Source organism: Neltuma alba, unplaced genomic scaffold (genome assembly GCF_004799145.2).
Source record: "Neltuma alba isolate B1F8T4 unplaced genomic scaffold, ASM479914v2 tig00013086_pilon, whole genome shotgun sequence".
Taxonomy (NCBI): Eukaryota; Viridiplantae; Streptophyta; class Magnoliopsida; order Fabales; family Fabaceae; genus Neltuma; species Neltuma alba.
The window spans coordinates 213855-234120 of NW_021637414.1; the positions used below are offsets into that span (position 1 = coordinate 213855).

The following is a 20266-nucleotide window of genomic DNA, read 5'->3' on the forward strand; positions in this document are numbered from 1 at the left end:
AGGACTATTTTGAAAAAAAATGTATAAATATGAGAGATAAAATGGATTAGGGTCTTATATTTAGGATCAAAATGAAAGTCAAATAGGATGTTATATCAATGACTGGAGGTAGTATGTGATAATTTTTTTCAACTTTCATAATTACATCCTTCATTTGTTTTGATAATGAGTGTTACCTCATGCTTCTAAAACTATGTGAATAAGATTTCTTCCCAAAAAAGGGAAACTCGGAAAAAATAACGAGTGAAAATTTCAGCCCTCAGCCGCCCTCTGCAATAATATCAACATGACAAGATATGATAAAGCCGATTAATAATGACATATGACGCCATGCTAAAATCTTATCATTTTAATTTAGGCATCGACCTATGTGTTCTTCCTCTCCCCATTTATTATTGGAGCTTCCCTTTTTTGGATAACTTATGCCCTGGTCATATTATATTTACCCGATACGAATCATAGTCCATGTCCAATTGAGCAGTATCAGAATATTCTCGAGAAAATAATGAAGTGAGGCTGAAAATATTAAGGAAAAAGTAGTAAAATATCTTGCAGGGTCACGGAGTATATAAATCAGGCAAAACAATGGAATTGCCTGATCGACTTCTTTTTTTTTTTTTTGTTACTCGGGATTTTTTCCCGACCCTCTCCTTGGGTGTTTGATCGATCGAACTTGTTAGTTCCAAGCGCTCCCGTTAGCCCACCGTGACCCCGAATCTGCTGGAGTCCACTCCTCCGTCTTTCCCCATTCTGGATCTTTCCTTTTTGGCGCTCTTCGCCGTCTGTCTCACTCTACCGACTGCTCCTCCTTTGCTCTGCTAGCATGTTTCAATCGTGATCTTCCCCTCTTTGCTCTGCATCGCTGCGCGTTTGACCTGTTTCAATCGCACTAAAAAGCTTCAATTTTTGTCACTATCTTTCGACGTTTTTTCTTCATCTCCTTTCCTCTGTTGAACCCCTTCGCAGACCTCTCAATTTTAAACTCTCCAATCCGAAAGTGCGAGGCTTCAGTTCATAGATGCGGAGGATCTGCAAGTTTCTAGCCTCGCATAGTCGTCTTCTGCGATCATGTGAGTGAGGCTAGGTACTGGGTCCGTTCTAATCTAGGTCTTGAGTGCCCCGAGCGCTTCCTTGGGTGGGTACTGAAATGGTGAGTCCCCCGAGTCCGAATGTTTCTTCGAATCCGCCAACTCAACAAGGGAATAAGTATGGGATCACGAAACCCATCTCTCTTGCCGGTCCCACGGAGACTGATATCTATCGTAACATACAATTGGAGAAGGTAATTTCCGAGTATCATTGGATAGATATTATTTCTATTATCAAAAAACAAAAAGGATTAACTTTTTTCTTTCATCAGTTTTTGGTTGATGCCGGGCTATACGAGAGCAAAGAAGAAGCTGCAAAGAGAGAGGAAGTTTTATCCCGCCTCGATCAGGTAAGGCTTTCATAAACTCCTATTTCGTCCGTTTCTCCATTAGAGTTATCTTCTTGGTTTAGGATCCTGCTCCCCACTAGTATGATTATTTTCTTTTTGGAGGATCCTATAAATCATTTGGCATGTTGAGTGCCCCATATTTTTGTAGCTATAATTTTGAGCTTAAATTGTATGTCTGCTTCAATGCGGCAAATGCATTGTCATTTCATCAGTTAAGGATATTTTTATTGAAGCAAGAGAATAGCATGTTCTTGGTTGATTTTTGGCTTCGAGAGTGGCTGGCCACAAAATGCTTACTTAATTCATATCTTTGTGCTCTCAGTGTCATTTTCAAAATGCATTATGTGCCACCCACCACGGGGGGGTTTCAACATATACAGGAATTAACGAATCTTTAGTAGTAGAGTGGTTGTCATTGCATCGCAGGGCCAAGGCAAAATCAATGCAGCTTGCACTATGGGCTTATGTATACAGCAGACTATCTACTCATGCTACTTGTTTGTCAAGCTTGGCTTTGATGTTCCCTAGCATATTTTATATATTGAAGAAAATTAGTTCAAGATGTTCTTTTGCCTCATTGGAGATTGACATTGTATAGCATCTGGTGTTGCATGTTGATGAGAATTGTTTTGAGGTGGTACTGTGCTCTTAGTCTAAGGCGTTTTATTTTGGCATACGGGAATAACTATTGTTTCACTATTATCAAATATGGCTTATTTTAGTGAAGAAGTTGACATGATATGTAGATTGTAAAAAGCTGGGTGAAGCAGTTGACCCGTCAACGAGGCTACACTGACCAGATGGTGGAGGATGCAAATGCTGTCATTTTCACATTTGGTTCTTATCGGCTTGGGGTGAGCATGCTATAGTTTTTCCTTTCTCTGGCTTGCTATAATGCTTGCAGTTAGTAAAATTGCATACAAGGATAATTGTTGGTTCTTTTACTTTCTGCTCGTGGAATTCTTGCGAAAAATTCCTATGCATAAAAGGTAGAAGCCATTATGTCATGATTTAACTCATTATAATGTCTTAAATGCATGGAATTCCGTTTGGTCACTACTTGCTTGATGTGTAATGTAATGGAATAGAAAAGGAAATAGAATGAAAAAAGTGGTTTTGTGGATGAGAAATGTTTCTAGTGCCATTGGATGGGGAAAAAAGGTAATAGAAAGGAAAAGTTGTTTAGCAATTGACAGGAGCCCCATTATCACAGCGCATCTGGTCATTTATTTAGTTGGGTATTTGAGGGACATGGAGGAACTTAGCGGAGAATGTGAATGTAAATGGAATAATCATACTTGTTAAAATATAGAAATGAATGGGATGTTATTTTAATTTCATTTTTTGTTGGATAAAGCTGGGGTAGCAGTGATAAAGAATGATGGATATATGATATTATTGCCCTTTAACAACTAAAAGATAAAAATAAAACGATACCAAGGGTACAATAAATTTTGCATAAATCAGACAGAATAGTTGTCCTCAATTCACATGCTTATACGAAGGAAATGAATTCATACGTTTGGACAATAAACAGGATGTAGAAAAGGAAATAGGGCCTAAATCCCCTACAGAAATGGATAAAATATAATCGTTTTTCATTTCATCTGAAAGTGGTGGCAGCCATTGTTTCAGCATTCTGTTTTTTGATTGGGGAAAAAAAAAAAAAATCGAAGCCAACAAACTATTTCATTTAATAACATATGCTGCACTACAAGAATCTCAATCCTATTGAGAAACAAAATTGTACAGCTTAAATCATTCTATTATTTATTAAGACAAGGCACAACTTCTCTGATATTTTAAAACTTGGGTAAATCTTATTTTATACATTAGAAAGCAGGTAAGAAGATATATTTTTTTTAATTGTTTGTAATTTATTGTCATGCTTTAGTTGTTCTCAGCAAAGCCCGATGACTCCTAAGTCACAAGACATGTCTTTGCTACTCTTAATCATAATTGTGTTGCCCCTCATTAGATTCGCATATTAGTGGATCTTCAGACCAGCCTTTTGAAAATATATGCTCCCGTGGCAACAACCTATGTTTAGCTTAGTTTCAAAGAAAGTAGCAGCACGCAGAAAACGAGCCAAATATTGTGTTGTTTTGTTTTATTTATAACATTTTTTGTCTATTTGGAAAGGTAGCAACGTCTGTTTGGAAATGTGGCAACATTCTACTGCTGTTTTACAGGTACATGGACCTGGAGCTGACATAGACACCCTTTGTGTTGGCCCTTCTTATATAAATCGAGAGGTGACACACTGTAGCTGGCTACTTTTACTCATTATGATAAAATGTACATAATACAGCATCCTTCTATAGGTTTTTATCTCATGCATCTTTCACAGGAAGACTTTTTTATCATTTTGCACGACATCTTAGCTGATATCGAAGAAGTCACTGAACTTCAACGAGTTGCTGATGCTCATGTACCAGTAATGAAGTTCAAATTTCAGAGCATATCTATCGATTTGCTTTATGCTGGTATATCTCTTTTGGTTGTCCCAGAAGTAAGTTCCAATTCCTTATTTATCAAGGGTTTAATTTTTTGTGAGTTTGCACTTTTCATGATAATAGTTTCTACCTCGAACAAAAGTAGCACTCCCTATACTTTAGAGTTTGAGGACTGCCCTAAGATCTGGTGAGTCAATTAGAGAGTTGAGAGTGTAAATGTCCCTGGAAAATTTTAATATTTACTGCATCCATTCCTCGACTTCACTAAGCGTCCTGTATGTACTCTGTTACTTGATCTTTATTTTTCTGGCTTGTTAAGTGCAGGATTTTTTTCCTCTTTATTATTTTTAATTTGCCCTCATAGTCTGCTGCATCTAAGGAGGTAGGAAGATTAGGTGGAGGAAAGTTAGGTGGCTATATGTTTGGTTTAGGGTGCTATTGTTTCAAATATGTGTCATCTGGCACTTGTAAGTTTGCTAAATGGATGTTTTCACTGCAAATATTAGTGTATGGCTGCATTTTATTGAGGGAGATAAATTTTATTCGAACCAAATTGGATTTGCTATTTATTTTTTTGGTATATATGTATGCAGTACGTGTCCTCAGTCCCTTCAGTTTTGTATTTTACCCAGAGAAACACGTGATTAAACTGTACCTTAGTTTTCTTCCATTTACTCTGTCAGTCCTCCTCCTTCTTGGAATCTACTGTATTATCTTGTCTTCCATTTTTTATGGTTTTTATGCATTGTTATCAACAGGATTTGGATATCTCTAGTATGTCTGTGCTGTGTGATGTTGATGAACCTACTGTTAGAAGTCTTAATGGCTGCCGAGTGGCAGATCAAATTCTTAAACTTGTTCCCAGCGTTGAGGTAATATGGATCCTCATTCCTTACGGTAATGACACATTTTCTTTTATGATTGTCTAGCTTATTAATTTGATAGTCCTTTAACGTTTGATGATGTTAGAACTTTCGAACCACCCTGATATGTTTGAAGTATTGGGCTAAAAGGCGTGGTGTTTATTCAAATGTAAGATCCTGGACCTTCAAAGTTTTAAATCATTAATGCCATCAACTTTTATAGCTCTTTATTCATAATCTTCTTTTGTTATTGCTAGGTTACTGGATTTCTTGGTGGCGTTAATTGGGCTCTTCTAGTTGCTCGAGTTTGCCAGCTTTATCCTAATGCAATTCCTAGCATGTTGGTTTCTCGGTTTTTCAGAGTATATACACAGTGGCGGTGGCCAAACCCTGTGATGCTATGTCCTATAGAAGAGAATGATCTGGGTTTTGCTATATGGGATCCTCGTAGGAATCCCCGGGACAGGTTTCATCATATGCCAATAATTACTCCTGCATACCCTTGCATGAATTCCAGTTATAATGTCTCTATAAGCACTCTTCGTGTTATGATGGATCAATTCCAGTTTGGCAACAAGATATGTGAGGTGAGTGGAACATGTCAAATTTTCTTTAACATGCTAGGCCCTTTAATTTGATTGATACACATGTTATTTTCTGCTGTTAGGAAATAGAGCTTAATAAAGCCCAGTGGAGTGCTCTTTTTGAGCCATATTCTTTTTTTGAGGCGTACAAAAACTACTTGCAAGTTGACATTATTGCAGCGGATGCCGATGATTTACTAGCATGGAAGGGCTGGGTAGAATCCCGGTTGAGGCTGCTTACCCTGAAGGTAAAATCATGTAGGAATCTGATATAAGACCCTTCACTGGATTTAGTCCATTATATTTTCTTTATTTATTATTGACAGGTAATCTAGAACAATGCAACTAATTTGGTTTCCACCTGAGCAGATAGAGAGGGACACCAATGGGATGTTGCAGTGTCATCCTTATCCACATGAGTGTGCTGACACATCCAAGCCTTGTCCGCATTGCGCATTTTTCATGGGCTTGCAAAGAAAAGAGGGAATAAGAGGTCAAGAAGGACAGCAATTTGATATACGTGGAACAGTTGATGAATTTAGACAAGAGATAAACATGTTTATGTATTGGAAACCAGGGATGGAAGTTTATGTTTCTCATGTTCGTCGAAGGCAGCTCCCTGCATTTGTTTTTCCGGGTGGTTATAAGCGTACTCGAATGTCAAAGCATCTGAGTCATCTGGCTGAAAAAATGGGCGAGGATGCCACAAAGTGCTACTTGGAGTCTGCTGAAAGATGCATTAAGAGGAAAAATGATACTGAAACAGATGTGAAGCCAATAAAACGAGAGAAGCAGGCCTCTATTAGTCCCCAGAGGTTGGAGTCTGCTTCCCCTGCGAATAGTAATAGATCAGGTGGTATTTCTCAGACGAGTATTGATTTAATTGAAGGGACTAAGATAAACAATTCAATAAACAAGGATGTAGATGGAAATTTGGAAATTAAGTCACCTGGGAGACAACTAGGAGGTGGAACCGATACTCTAGGCAGCGTCACACAGAGAAACGAAGCAGGTGTAGTTGATTCCAAACTTGATAAGATGCAATCAGAAAGTCCTGAAGTTCAGAACGAGGTAAGCCTACTGAACCAATGGAGAAATCTCTTTGGGAGTTGTTTGCTTCGTGTGAATTTCCTTATTAAGAAGTTGGTCCAATTTCAGAATGGTATGAGTGAGGACAAAGCACGGGATCTGGATTTAGATTGTTTGAAACATGCAGACTATTTGCCAAGTGCCAGCACCCAGAATCTCAATTACGAGGTAAGTTTCTTCATTTGAAGACATATTATAGATTAGGGACTATTGTTGATGGAAGTGGTATAACTGAAAGTCTGGGAGACAGTGAGGGTCAGGGATCTTTGCAGGGTGATGTTTAAGTGGCAGACCCAGATTCCATTTTGAAGAGTGGTTGTTTAGATGGAAATACAGTATTTCAAAATAGCATGGCTGAAGAATCAAGGTTTTGGAACTTCTATTCTCTTTCACTGCCCTTAATGAAGATGATCTTCTAAATTCTTCTAGATTTTTCATGCCTTTTCATTTTAATAACAGATGTTACAATATTAATTTTGATGGCTTTTCAGGAAAAAAAATTGGAATCTTTTTTTTTTTAAAACAAGTCTAATTTGGTTATATGGAATCCTTTTTTTAGACCTGTTTTTAGAATAAATCTAATCTGGTTATATCTATGTTGATTTGATTTCCATTATTTGTCCACTCAGTTTGGTCTGTCCTTGTATTTTCCCCCCCTTTTCTCGTCTTTGAACCATGGCTTATTGTTTTTTCATGTACCTTCCCTGAGTTGCTTCCTGATTATCAATTTCCATGGTCATTAACTTTCATAGGCGATTTTCTGACTGATGAATATGTGGTCGCAGGTCCTGCACCACTATACGTGCTTAACAACCTGACTTGTTTTGTGTATAGAGGGCTCAGAGAGAAGACCTTCCTTTTTGTTTCATTTTATTTGTCCTTTTATTATATTTTTGCATGCCTGGCAACCCAATTCTTATGCTTTCTATTTTTATATTGTGTATAGCCACCAGATCCCAGACTCAGAAGTGTTGTATAACCACAAGATGGGGCGAGGTCAGAAACTTTGCAGTAGCTAGTGGCAAGGCATGTTTTTTTAACTCTTTTCAGTGTGAATTAGTATATCTTCATGCTGTCCTGGTTGGTTTTTGCGTCTTTTTGTAGGAAATGAGTCTTCATTGCTGAATTTGGGCTGTTGCCGCCCCCTGAGAGCATGGGAGTAGGGGGATGGAGCTATGATGATCATTTTTGTACATAGATGAGAAGTGTGACGGGGTTACACAAGATGTCTCGTCATTTTTAAACCATGAAACTGGGTTTCAGGTTCAGAGCAGTGACTTGTTTTGTTGTGGTGTTCTTTGATTTGTTAGATTTGGAACTTGGTTTGTTGGGTGTGATGTGGTTGATGCATTGTGTAAATGTATTTGAAAAAATTATGTCAAGGAGAAGCAGACAGGGGACGACAGAAAATCTCTGGGTGAGGCATTGGAGGAGCAGAGTTGAGTCACTTGTAGAGGAGGGTCGGGATTATCATTCTGCTTTTGGCCTTGTACTGTTTCGGTTTTTAATTTAGTGAAGAACAATCTTGTAAAATATTGCTATATTTTTCACCAATATTCCCTCGTTTAAAAGGATGGCAGCATAACGGTCGTCTCATTTTCTTCACCGGGGACGTGGCTTATTTTAATATCTCTGCTCCCTCGATTTTAGAATGCGCCCTCTGGTTCTATTTTGGTTCTCTTCCATATTTCATTGCGATGTTGAGGTAATCCATTAACCAGTGCCTCTACCTCCCCTATTTTTATTATATGCAAAGAATTGATGACATCTGCGGGAGGGGTTCATTCATCGAAACGGCACGAAGAGTGGCCGTGCGACCATACTTTGTCCAACCGTCCGCATATCGATGATGAGTTCTCTACTTCTCTTGTGGGCCATAATGCGAATCCATCAATGGCGGGCGCGGGACTCCTAGCTTTTTTTTTTTTTTTTCTTTTTGTCTTTTTCCTCCTTTACTCCAACTGAAATCCTTGATGGGAGGATCGGAATAGTCATGGGAGAGGGAGGATCGGAATGGTGATGGGATTCATGAGGATAGATGGAACACAACCATTGATTGCCCTTTTCATTTTAAATTAGGCATGACCGTTTCATTTCAATAACATAAAATCTCAAATCATGAAGGGGCATTTCCAACCAAGCTATTCATGACAATTGTCTTTTTGTTCCCAGACATTCAGAAATGGCACGCAAACTACTCCTTGTACATAAAGGGTTTGAATCTCCCCATGGCTCGACTTATCCCGTGAATGGCAGCACATGCTGCAGCCAATGACACAAGGAAGCAAAAGAAGTTGAGTGTCTGAAGCCCAAACCAGTAGAGAGATCGTTTCTGAAGTTTCTGTCTGGCAATGGTCATCTCCACTGGGAAATAAATGACGGAGGGCCAGAACCCAATTGCTCCAAGGAGTGCAAGCATGTCGTTGAAAAATGGCATTGCCATGCCTAGTACTGTCACCACCACCACAAATATGGTCCTCCAGACCAGCCTCAACATATTCATATTCAACTTCTTTTTCCCAATGCTCACTCTGTACTCCTTCGTCACAAACGCTGTGTTTGGCCATTTCTGCCCAGCTATGGTTTCCACCACTCGGAATATGGGTTGGGTAATCACCTGTCCAAAGGTTGTTGTTCAATAATAACAAAAATCTTAGGTATTAGCGCTTGGTTTTTCGAATAAAAACATGACATGGGAAGAGAGTAAATTTACGAACCTGATACGCGCCAACCAGATGGACCACGATCAGTACATTGGCTAAGTCGACTAGCCAGAAGGGCTCATGAAATCCAGAGGCCATGAGGATGCTGCCAGGAGTGTGTGGGCCAAAGGCAGCGTAGCCAGAGCACGAACACAACAGGAACATGATTGTCATTGTGACTATTCCATTCCTGTTTGCCTTCTTCATCGTTTCATTTTCTGGCGGCGATGACTTTAAAGTGTCCTGTTTCGATGGGCACAACCTTAGCGAAACAGAGCAATAAATTCAACTCAAGACTCGATTTTTGTTCCCCCTCGAGAGAATACTAGTGTATTTACACAAAAAACACTAACAATACCTCGATGTCGATGACAAGTTGAGAGTAAGTACTAGCAAGTGCAATGTTCCCCAGAGCAACGAGCATGTTCCACGCTCTATCTGCGGGAGTTTGATCAGGATTGCTACCAGTAAAGGATGTTTTGCTTCCTTTCCCTGTTTCAATCCATTCTCATTCTCCCTATAAATATAAATCACCAGACCATACTTCTTACTTTGAAAACAGATTAAACTGGGAGACAAACCTTTGATGATTGTTGCAAAAGAAAGGCCGGCGCCAATAGATGCATACCCAACGGAAGTTACAGCTGCTATAATAGAGAGCCAAGAAAGCTTGTGAAAACTGGGGATTTGGGACAAAACTATTTCAACAATTCCAAACACAATCATGTATGGATTATTCGAGTAACGGCACGACTCTCCCTCCATCTTGTAATGGTAGCAATTGATTTTGCGTATTGCCCTGAAAGAAATATCCGCCATTTAATTCTTAACCTCTGTTCTGACGAGGAGCTAGCGAAGTCATGAAAGTACTTAAAGAGATTGTATGGCTCACACGACGCTGAGCGAAGTAGTGATTGTGTAGCCAATGGCAAAGGCAGCGAGATTGCCATACTGGACGATCGCACAAAAGATGTATTGTTTCCCGCCTAAGATGTTTTTGACAGTCGCCATGTACGAATAGTTCCTCTTGCCGGAGACGGGATCCGGCGATCGGTAGCAGTCGGCGAGAAGGTTGGCGGCATAGAGGGTGACGGCGGCGAAGGCGAAGATAGTGGTTAGGCCTATGAGCCATCCCAACTGAGCCATGGCCCACGCCAGAGACAGCACTCCCGCCCCCACCACCGCCGTTATTATATGTGCTGTCGCCGTCCATTGCGTCCCTGTTTCTCTTGTGATTAATCACCTCGCTTGATATACGCATTGGCAGATTGCTAGAAATTTTCTAAAACTCTATAATCTGGAGTTTGATTCATATATTACTCTGTGTAATCAAGTGTGATGGATGTGAGATTTCTAGTTGATGTCAGTGGGTCAACGGGGTCAAATATTTCTGTATTTGAGCATCTCTTTCGTATATCGTGACTTCTGAATTTTGGTTTGTTTTGAAGTTACTGACTACTTGTTTGATTTTTATTTTCATGAAAAGTATGGTAATTAGATAAATTATCCGTGCTCGACAAAGTTATTTTATAAACATTTTTGTTAAATGTTAATAGTATTATCCTCAGCAGAAATTTTTCAAGGAGGACTGCATAAATTTGACCTCATAATTAATATTGTTTTGAATAAAGTAGAGAGAGTTTAAATATTGCTGTTTTCAGTTAAGTTTCTAATGTCTTCTTTAGTTGAAGTTTACAAAATAACATCAAATCAAGTAAATAAAATGTTTTAATAAAAGTAAATTTATCAAGATACACCCTTAACTAAATAGATAATAAATTTTAAAAAAAATCTAAAAAAATATGCACGTATGACATGCTTGAGCGCGGGAGTGAGAAGAATAAGGAAGATGAAGAATAAATATGTCACTAGCAATTTTAAATAAAAGGCATCTTTTAAAAAGAAGAAGAAGAAAGAAAAGCCGTTTACTCTTATTTCAAAATAGAATTGGTTTCTGGTCAAAAAAATAGAATTGGTCCTTTCATGCTTTTTCTTAAATTGATTGGCGAAAAAATATGCTTTCTTGAAATAACTTAAAATTGTCACTTGTTTTAGAAGCTTCTTATTCCCATAAAAAGAAAAGTAAATATTTTTAAGAGTTTTTCCTTAAAAACAAAAGCAATATCACTATGCCAAACAATGTCACTTATAGTTTTTTTTTCCCTTGTCAGAATACATTTTTAGTTATACGACAAAAAATGGCCATTAATATATTATTTTATTTGTTGAAAACTCTTTCCAGCACCCCTAATGTATTTTTATCGGCACTTAAAATACTGCATAAAGCTGTATCGTCATTGATAAATGATATAATGTCCACAGTATGAAAATAATTAGAAAGACAGTTTTAGAGTATCCAAAGAAATTAATACACAATTTAAGAGTATATAGAAAATTGAACTTAGTGGATTTGTTTCCTCTAGAGGAACTTATTATGACCAAATTGGAAAAGAAAAAAAGAGATTCAAAGAAGCCATTCAGAGAAAATACACTCTTTTTTTTTCAACAGAAGAAATTGAGATAATTAATTAAGGTCTCTAGGATTTCATCAAAATCAGGGGATGCCTCTCTAAACTCAAAGAGTACTTTTTGTCCGCTTACGACAAAATCTTCATATATTAATAGTGAATATATAAAAACGTGACCAAATATCAATAAGAAGTTGAAGTTGATCCTCAAACTAAACTGTGAGAATACTGAAATTAGTAAAAGTCATGCTTGTGATGTAACCATGAACTGTGCAAAGGAATAAGGAAGGAAGAGAGAGGGAGAGAGCTGACCGGTTCTGGAAGGTCTGCCATCATCGTCGACGAGTTGGTGGGCATGATCGTCAGCGAAATAATGAAGAGCACCAGATTCCACCTCCATTCTCTGCTAGATCGATTATTTCACTGATCATCCACAGCCAATTATATAGGTTAGTTGAGTAAAAACCCAATACATTCAAGCAATTTACAACGCAACTGTATTTATTGTGAGGAGGAGGAAGAACAAGAGAAGAAGAAAGCAGAAAGACGGGTTTCATATATATGTGCGCGTGTGTACCTTTATACCTGTTCATTCACAAATCAATTGATGATGGGCTACCTCCATCTGTTTCAACTGCTTTGAGCTCCTTATATATATTTATACACACACACACACACATATCCCAACCCCATAATGTATTGTCATTATTTTAAATAGACCCCGCCCAAAAAACCTCCTATACTCGCATCAGTTTTATATTCGTAATGACTGGCACGATAAGAGAGCCAAGAGACGAGTTATTTAAACCAAAAACAGAGAATGATGTGGTCTTTTCCTTCTGTTTTAGAGACGATATGCAAAATTATGTTTGGATATAGTTATCTGGTTCACTAATGATTAAATTTAAATTTTGCATGCATTATTAATAAGTACTTAGTAATAATAATAATAAATACAATAGCAGACAAAAATATGAATTTGAATTTTGCCACTAAATAATTATTTGTAAATTTTACCGCCAAGGCGTAGAATTTATTGCTCATAAAAGCAAATGGATGGATAGTTTAGTGATTTTGTAACAAGAAGAATGAATATGTTAGCGTAGGGAAGCGAGATTATGCATAAATGAGAGTGACGCATTTATGTTGGAATTAAATAGCACAGTGCAAAAGTCAAACCTAGGACTTGCTGAGTTTCATCCATAAATTAAACTTTAAATGATTAATTCACAAATAATAAATAATTAGTTAAAATTAGTTAAAGTAATAGATAAATTAAAAATATAGTTTTGTTTTTAAATACACTTTCATAATAAATAAGAAAAAATAAAAAATAATGCATGGGAAAATATGATAAGAGGATATAAAAAGAGAGAGAAAATAAATAATTAAAGATAAAATTGAAAAAAATACATTAAATGTTTAAACAAATCTAAAATTAAAACTTATAAAATGAACTATACCCCTCTCCAGATTTAAAACTTATAAATAAAATCGGAAGAAATATTATACTACCTACACGTATATATACCCTTGTACCTTTTTATTCCAAGTCTCAACTTTTAGTTTTTTTAATTAATGACTAGAAGTATCTTTCTTAGAGCCCTTTTAAGGGTGAGGTTGTGAATTTAAGTCCTATATAAAATATAAAAGGTACATAAATTATGGCCGAACAATATATATATATATATATATATATATATATTGCCACCTATGGCCGAACAGTAAAATTAAATCACCTAGATTTCAATATTTTTGTGCTTTGGAAAATTGGAACACGTAGGCCATATGATACACACACACACAGAGAGTAGTACTCCTTCCGTTCCTTATTATAAGAGACATTTAGTGCTTATGGCATGTTCCTATATATAAGAGACACTTAAAAGTTGTCTCTACTTTTTTGTGTTGATTTCCTATTTTACCCATATTTATTGTCTCCAACTCACACTCTCTCTCCTTCCCACTTCTCTTTCTTTTAATAAATTACCATTGTTCTCTCTCCTTATTAATGAGGGCATTTTTGGAAAAAAAATTATACTTTTTACATATTAATTGTTCTTAACTAATTTTAACTATTTTTTTGATCAACGTAATTCGGTTATTCGTCTCTTATAATAAGGAACGGAGGGAGTATAATAGAAGACAAGCTGATATATCGTGCACGCCGTAGCAATTGGAGATAAATCAGCTTGTTGCTTTAAACACGAAGCATTCTCATTTCTTGCTGGGAAAAAAGACGAAACATGGAGCGTAGATGAATACAATAAAAGGCAAAAGAATAAAAAGAATGGATCCATTTAATGATGAAGATTTGATGTGCATATATTCAGTTGTACACTGCAGACGTTGATATGTGCAGAAAAGAAAATTGTGTCTTCCTCCTGCATTTAATATAAGGGAAAGATTGATCTAGTTATATAATATATACTCCTGTATGATGAGAAAATATTTATATTGCTTTCTTGAACCTTTTGATAAAGTTAACTTTTTATATAAAAATATATTCCTCTGAAAGCATGAAAGCGAACTTATTCCCTTTCAGTATTATATTAAAAAAACTTTTTTATTCTCATTTTTAACTCCTTCATGCATGTACAAGGCATTATATGCTTCTTCGCTCATCAAATTAAAACGGCTGCTTATAATAATCCATACTCATCTGTTTCTGTTTATAAAGCATATTAAATTTTTAATATGAAAATAATATTTTATTCTTTATTTATCATAGTATAGATGATTATTCTTTTAAATGGCCTATATATTAAATAGGAGTAAAGTTGAAAATTTATTATATTTTAAGAATAGTTGATATGGTTTAAGATTATTTTTTTTTTGCATAAAATATATTAGAAGTGCCTTATAAATAGGACAAGAAGAGTATTACAATGATAATCCTCAATGATAAATAGGACAGGAAGAGTATTACAATGATAATCCAACCGCCAAAAGATAGTTTTGTGAATTGTGATGTACTCCTCCGGTCCTAATTATAAGACCCAATTGACTTATTTGAGGAGATTAAGGAAGTAAGTTAAGTTGGTTATTTATAATAAATAAGTATTGTCATTCCTAAAATATCTTTGCTAATTAAGTACATTGGCTAAAACTATCATTATTAGAAAGATTATCTTGGAAAAAAATATATAAATATAAGAGACAAAATGGATTGGGGTCTTATAATTAGGACCAAATAAAAAGTCAAATGGGGTCTTATAATAAGGACCGGAGGAGTATATTTTTTTGCCAACGTGAATTGTCATCTGTATTAAATGTTAGGAAGATATTTTGTGCTTTATATTTTTATTTTTTAATATTAGAAACATCGATCGAATGTTGTGCGATGGGCCGATATGAGCATATTGAAACAGAAACGAAAATCGTAATAAAAGGCATTTCTTATTGATAGAAAGAGAGAAACGAAACACAAACGACAAAAGTCTTGAACACTGTCATATTGTTCATTGGTACCTAACTGGAGATGGAGACAAACAGACGATTATTCTCATCTTATCTCAAAATGATGATGAGCCATTTGATACTTAAAACAAAGCAAGCATAAGAAAAAGAAAAAGGATACACTACCTCCTATTCTAAGACCATATTTGTAGACTACAGACGGAGTCTTATAACTATAATCGGAGGTAGTACTACATTGTATAAAAATCCGCTTTATCATGGGACATTATTTTTTTTCATCTTATTTAAATATACCAGTAAACAGATCTTGGAGCCATAACATTGCTGTAATATTGGTGACTAAATGGGAAAAAGAAAACAGATAATGAAGGAACTTGAGCCAAGTGACTGATCAAAAGCTAGGGAATATATATGTAAAAATTGACTTATCTAAAGCCAGAAAAATATTTGACCATAGTGGTCACCGATAAGGCTAGGGGATAACATGGGATCCTTAATTTGCAGTGAATGAGTATGATTAAACTTGTGCAGCTCGCCTTGCCACCTGAAAACAAAATGAAGTCGAAATTAAACATTTGCTGAAAATGAAATGGATATGTGTGTGCGTGTGTGACACCAAAATTAAAGTGCAAATTAAAATCAAGAAAGGCGGCGGCTACACACACACACCTGAAAGTAAGTTTGAAGCTGCTGCTTTAAAGTCGCATACTCGTGCTTCACTCGTTGGAAAGTCCTAATGCATCTGAAAATTACATATTCTCAAAGATTAACAACTAAGTAGACTCGAACCACGGATGGTTTCGTATAAAAGAAAGAAAAAGAAGTGAAAAATGCAAGAGACATATATATTTATATATATATATATATATATATATAAGTTGATGGATCAATACCCGTCTGCGTCCCTAGCCGCGCAGCATTCATCGAACCTTATGCATTCCAGTTTCACCCTCTTGGCTCCAATTCTGTACGTCAATGTGAGATTTCAGCAGGTTCAAAGCAAAAACATATAAATATATATATATATATATATATATATATATCAGAAGTTAAAAGGATTAAGGGAAGATATGGATGAATATATACCCAGCGCAACTACCCTTGAATTGATGCATGTAATTGTCCAGCTTGTCGAAATCCATTGGGCTGCTCATCCTATACGTTCCTTATTATTAATTAGTGCTCAAGAAGAACCAGCAGAATGTTCAAACCCAACCCTAAAGATGAATGAATGGTATACACACACACACACACACAAACTCACAGTGCGCGGTCCAAGTTGTTGATCATCCTAGCAGTGTCGCTGTAGAAGACTGTAACGATCTCCTCCTCAAAATTGGGATTAGAATCGTCCTGCAGCCCCTCCAGCTCCTCAAACTGTTCGTCCAGGTACCCCTGTTCATCACCATCCAAACTAAATCGTTAATTAATTACCAACTTGATTATTAATTAACCTGCAAACTGTTTACGTGGGGTTAATTAATTGGAATCCTTTTGCAGAAGGATATACATGTATATATATATAGAGAATCACACACACATGTATATCAACTAATATTATTAGCATGCATTCACATAACATATCCATATAATATACTCATAACTCGATCTATTAGCCAGCGCTTATGAACATAAATTACAGTTAACAGGTGGTTTAATTCCATCTCATTTGAACATTACAGCAGGAAGATATTCCAACTTTACCAGAGATGCACGTGGCACTATATATGTATAAAGAAGAAGAAGAAGATATACCTGGTCAAAGAGGGACCTTCTCATGAAGGCGGCCTCTTGTTGGAGCTGAGCCTTTCTCATTTTTGGATTTTTTTTTTCTGACCTTAATAAGGAAAAAGAGAAGCAGAAAGAAATAATAATGGAAGAAGCTAAGAATAGGGTTTGTGTGATGCAGGGCTTGGTGATGGGGGTGGCAGCATTTATAGCTTCAGGTCACGTCACGTGATTCTTATTCATTTCCTTTTTTCGGTTTCGGATTCTTTTTTTCGCCATTTATTTTCTTTCAACAAAAATAGTATGAAAAGGAACTATTAATATATGTATATCCCGAATATTACCTTTCACGTGCCTCTACCGCATCACACTTGCATTTGTTTTAGCAGTATATGTAAATTTCTGTCTCTGTCGAATAATTCCCATCTTTTAAGATTCTTAACAATTACACTGACATCAGAAAACGAGGACTGTGGTCCACTTTATTTATACTCTTCAAATTCAATGTATTTCTTGATTTACGGGTTTGAGATACAAGTGACGAATAAATAAAACCAGAGTGATGTATGAGATGGTATTTGGATTTGAGCTGGAAAATCTTTTAGATTTTAGATATAATTCGAAAACATATAACAATAGCTTATGAGATGAATAGTCTTGAGTTCATAATTGATTTTGGCATAATTTAGAAATATTCAGTTTTAGATTCATAATTGCTTTGGATATGCTTAGGAATATTTGAATATTTTTAATACAATTATAATTTCCACACACATGTATAAATAAAAAAGAAAAAAAATAGTTGTTGTCTCTGTCTAATTTAGTGTGCTGTATTCTTTATGAAGTTAGATTAGACTTTAAAAATATATCACATTATTTATAATTTACGAAAGACGTGACTTATAATAAAATTTATATTTTTTATACATTCTTGGACCGACCCCTCATTCAGATCAACAGAGCGTTTTGACTGTCATAGGGTGATTTTTTTTTTCTCCCCAATTACTACCACGCAAGAGTGTGCGCGTGTGTGTGTATGGTTAAATTATAAAAACCATGTGCAAATAACCGTCCTAACATTTTAAATTTCACAATAAACCTTGCACTTTTACATTCACGCAGATAACTCACCTATTATTAGTCTTATTCATTATTTATCTATAAATAATTTAAGGGTGTGTTTGGTATGAGGGGTTTGGGAGGGAAGGGAAGGGAGGGAGGGGGAAGGATTTTAATCATTTTTTCTTATTTGGCAACACACAAATTTTAAGAAGAGAGGGAAAATTTTTAAGGATTTTAATCATTTTTTCTTATTTGGCAACACACAAATTTTAAGAAAGGAGGGAAAATTTTAAAAAACCCTCCCCTCTCCTCCTCAACCTCCCATCCAAAATTGGGAGGATTTGAAAAGAAAGGGTAATATTTTGTCATGTTGTGACCATTATGCGCATATTTTGTCATGTTGTAACCATTATACCCATATTTTAAATAAAATAAGGGTAAAATTGTCCATGTAAAAATATTTTTCCCTCCTCTCCCCTCATGAACCAAACAAGGTAATATTAAAACTCTTCCCTTCTCCTTCTTTTTATAAATCCAAATAAGGTAATATTAAAATCCTTTCACTCTCCTCCCCTCCCCTTCCCTCTATTAAAATCCCTCCCCTCCCCTTCCTCTCATTGAGCCAACAAATCCTGAGGATTAGGGAGTTAACTCCACATGTTTCAGTTTGAGGAGATTCTACGCATACAAAAATAAAGTTTGGGGGGTATAAAATTGATAAATTTAAGTTTTCTGCTTAGACTTGAAAGTTTAGGAATTTATTATTAAGTTTTAAAAGTTAATGAGATTATTTGTACATAATTCTAAGTTCAGAGAAGATTTATATAGCCCACGCACACACACATATATATCACTTTCATATTACACAAGATATTTATTATTCACCAATATGAAATATTCGAAATATTTTGACATGTGACATGATAAAGTCAAGTTTATCATAACAAACCAAACACAGCATGATATATTTGAGTACATAGAAAATGGTCAAATGACCGGTATTCATTCTTCCCATTAGTTTTATGCCCCACTCTTGAAAAGCTACCTCTTTTTGTTAATATATGTTCTCCCATACATTTGAATTCATGCACAAACCCTTTCTTCCTCCTCCTCTTCTTCTTATTCCACCACTGACATTCTCCCCACTTTTCTATCTCTAGCTTCACTCCCTTACCATTTTTCTTTCATATCATATGACATTATTATCAAACATTAAACAATAAAAAGTAATTTCATATGCTTAAGTTTTTAAAATTTAATCTGAGCAACTTAGAAAAGGTAAAAGAAAAATCACTTTACAAAATATCTTAATAATAGTCCGTTTAAATCAAATGTTTGTATATTAAATTATTTTTTATTATTTAATATTTTAATAATATTTTTATCAAGTATTAAATTTCATCCATTTAAATTTAATTTAACAATTGAAAGAGATGTAGAGAATAAGTTAAGAGAAAAAAGGGGAAAGAATCTCTCTCACCCCTTTTTCACCTGCACACACCAAGACACGCACCCACTTCCGCTTGAAATTTTCCTCCGTGCCATAAAAATCACATGCAAAAGATATTATAAGCTCCTTTACATATTGTGTAAATGGCATTTACTTTTGAGAAAGTAGGAAAAATAAGTAAAAATTTCTGTTTGAAAATTTTATTATTAGAAGAACTTGATATGTTTTTACACACAGACGTTATCAGTATTTTATAGAATTTTACATATAAAAGATATCAATACTCAAATTTAAAAAAAATTTCAAACATGAATTTTCACCTATTTTTCAAAAAATATCCGCACATCACATCATTGTCAAGTTACTGTTATTTATTCTTCGCATTTTTTTTTTTGTTTTTTCTCCCTCCAAAGCAGCCTCCTTTTATTCTCATATATTGATTATTGGATAAAGGTGCAACCAATCTTTTTTTTACTGAGTTGCATTTTTAGTATATTGAATGTAATTAAAAAATAGTATTGAGGTGATCAGATACTGAATGCATCATGAAAAAGATGGGGTACCTGGGAAAAAAAATATATTGAGGCGCTGATCTACTTTTACCTTAATTTTTTTGTTCGTTGAAACATGTAGATATTTTTATTTCGACTGACTAGCAGGCACGCAACCCCCGTTCTCTCTCTCTCTCTCTCTCTCTATTTTTATGGCAACTTCCCTACATGTATGGATCTATTTAGGAAAAATCTCACCAAAAAAAAGTCTAAAATCACTAAGTTCCAAATATTTTTTTTAATAAAAATATGTTGTTATTTATAAATCCAGTGTTATTAAAACCTATTAAATGTTGTTACCAAACTTAATTTAAAATTTCCTAATTTTAAGCTTCTTTTGGTGAAATTTTCTCATCTATCTCTATGTGTATGTATATGTATGGAAGTCTCATAGGATGCTAATAAAAGCATGTGTCTGTCTGGGTATGTGCAACATAAAAATTGCAGTTCCAGCG

General features: G+C 35.4%; 3 protein-coding genes across 10 annotated transcripts; 1 reads left to right on the forward strand and 2 right to left on the reverse strand.

Moving 5' to 3' along the window:
- The first annotated feature begins 618 nt into the window (after window positions 1-618).
- Window positions 619-8023, forward strand: LOC114734334 (nuclear poly(A) polymerase 4). Of its 8 annotated transcripts, XR_003739154.1 has the most exons (14): window positions 619-1282; window positions 1361-1438; window positions 2185-2292; window positions 3631-3693; window positions 3789-3950; window positions 4653-4766; window positions 4864-4926; window positions 5015-5344; window positions 5425-5589; window positions 5711-6412; window positions 6500-6598; window positions 6703-6797; window positions 7377-7426; window positions 7535-8023. XR_003739154.1 is itself a non-coding variant. In XM_028921961.1 (13 exons), the coding sequence occupies exons 1-12, from the start codon at window positions 1148-1150 to the stop codon at window positions 7407-7409; spliced, it is 2052 nt and encodes a 683-aa protein (XP_028777794.1). In that variant the 5' UTR covers window positions 619-1147; the 3' UTR covers window positions 7410-7456; window positions 7535-8023. The 8 variants fall into 8 exon arrangements, 4 of the variants coding, with proteins under 4 accessions (XP_028777794.1, XP_028777795.1, XP_028777796.1 ...); XR_003739152.1 differs by having other exon boundaries at window positions 7216-8023; XR_003739153.1 differs by having other exon boundaries at window positions 7377-8023.
- A 495-nt stretch (window positions 8024-8518) lies between these two features.
- On the reverse strand, window positions 8519-12000 carry LOC114734340 (amino acid permease 8-like). Its single transcript, XM_028921969.1, has 6 exons — window positions 11913-12000; window positions 10025-10352; window positions 9714-9931; window positions 9491-9624; window positions 9148-9375; window positions 8519-9047 (listed from the first exon to the last, which is right to left on the reverse strand). Exons 1-6 carry the CDS (start codon window positions 11998-12000, stop codon window positions 8625-8627), a joined length of 1419 nt encoding a protein of 472 aa, XP_028777802.1. The 3' UTR covers window positions 8519-8624.
- Window positions 12001-14982: 2982 nt separating this feature from the next.
- On the reverse strand, window positions 14983-16882 carry LOC114734372 (histidine-containing phosphotransfer protein 4). Its single transcript, XM_028922013.1, has 6 exons — window positions 16776-16882; window positions 16285-16415; window positions 16107-16175; window positions 15914-15985; window positions 15690-15762; window positions 14983-15564 (listed from the first exon to the last, which is right to left on the reverse strand). Exons 1-6 carry the CDS (start codon window positions 16833-16835, stop codon window positions 15538-15540), a joined length of 432 nt encoding a protein of 143 aa, XP_028777846.1. The 5' UTR covers window positions 16836-16882; the 3' UTR covers window positions 14983-15537.
- Window positions 16883-20266: the final 3384 nt, after the last annotated feature.

Excerpts from the sequence above, each read along its gene's own strand:
- LOC114734334 (XM_028921963.1), top strand. The coding sequence starts at position 1,148 with ATGGTGAGTCCCCCGAGTCCGAATGTTTCTTCGAATCCGCCAACTCAA. Across the intron at positions 1,283-1,360 it reads GTAACATACAATTGGAGAAG|TTTTTGGTTGATGCCGGGCT; the intron begins GTAATTTCCGAG and ends TTCTTTCATCAG. Across the intron at positions 4,927-5,014 it reads GGCGTGGTGTTTATTCAAAT|GTTACTGGATTTCTTGGTGG; the intron begins GTAAGATCCTGG and ends TGTTATTGCTAG.
- LOC114734340 (XM_028921969.1), bottom strand. The coding sequence starts at position 12,000 with ATGGAGGTGGAATCTGGTGCTCTTCATTATTTCGCTGACGATCATGCC. Across the intron at positions 9,625-9,713 it reads TTTTGCAACAATCATCAAAG|GGAAAGGAAGCAAAACATCC; the intron begins GTTTGTCTCCCA and ends GGATTGAAACAG. Across the intron at positions 9,376-9,490 it reads AACTTGTCATCGACATCGAG|GACACTTTAAAGTCATCGCC; the intron begins GTATTGTTAGTG and ends CCATCGAAACAG.
- LOC114734372 (XM_028922013.1), bottom strand. The coding sequence starts at position 16,835 with ATGAGAAAGGCTCAGCTCCAACAAGAGGCCGCCTTCATGAGAAGGTCC. Across the intron at positions 16,176-16,284 it reads AACAACTTGGACCGCGCACT|GATGAGCAGCCCAATGGATT; the intron begins GTGAGTTTGTGT and ends AGGAACGTATAG. Across the intron at positions 15,763-15,913 it reads GCGGCTAGGGACGCAGACGG|ATGCATTAGGACTTTCCAAC; the intron begins GTATTGATCCAT and ends TGTAATTTTCAG.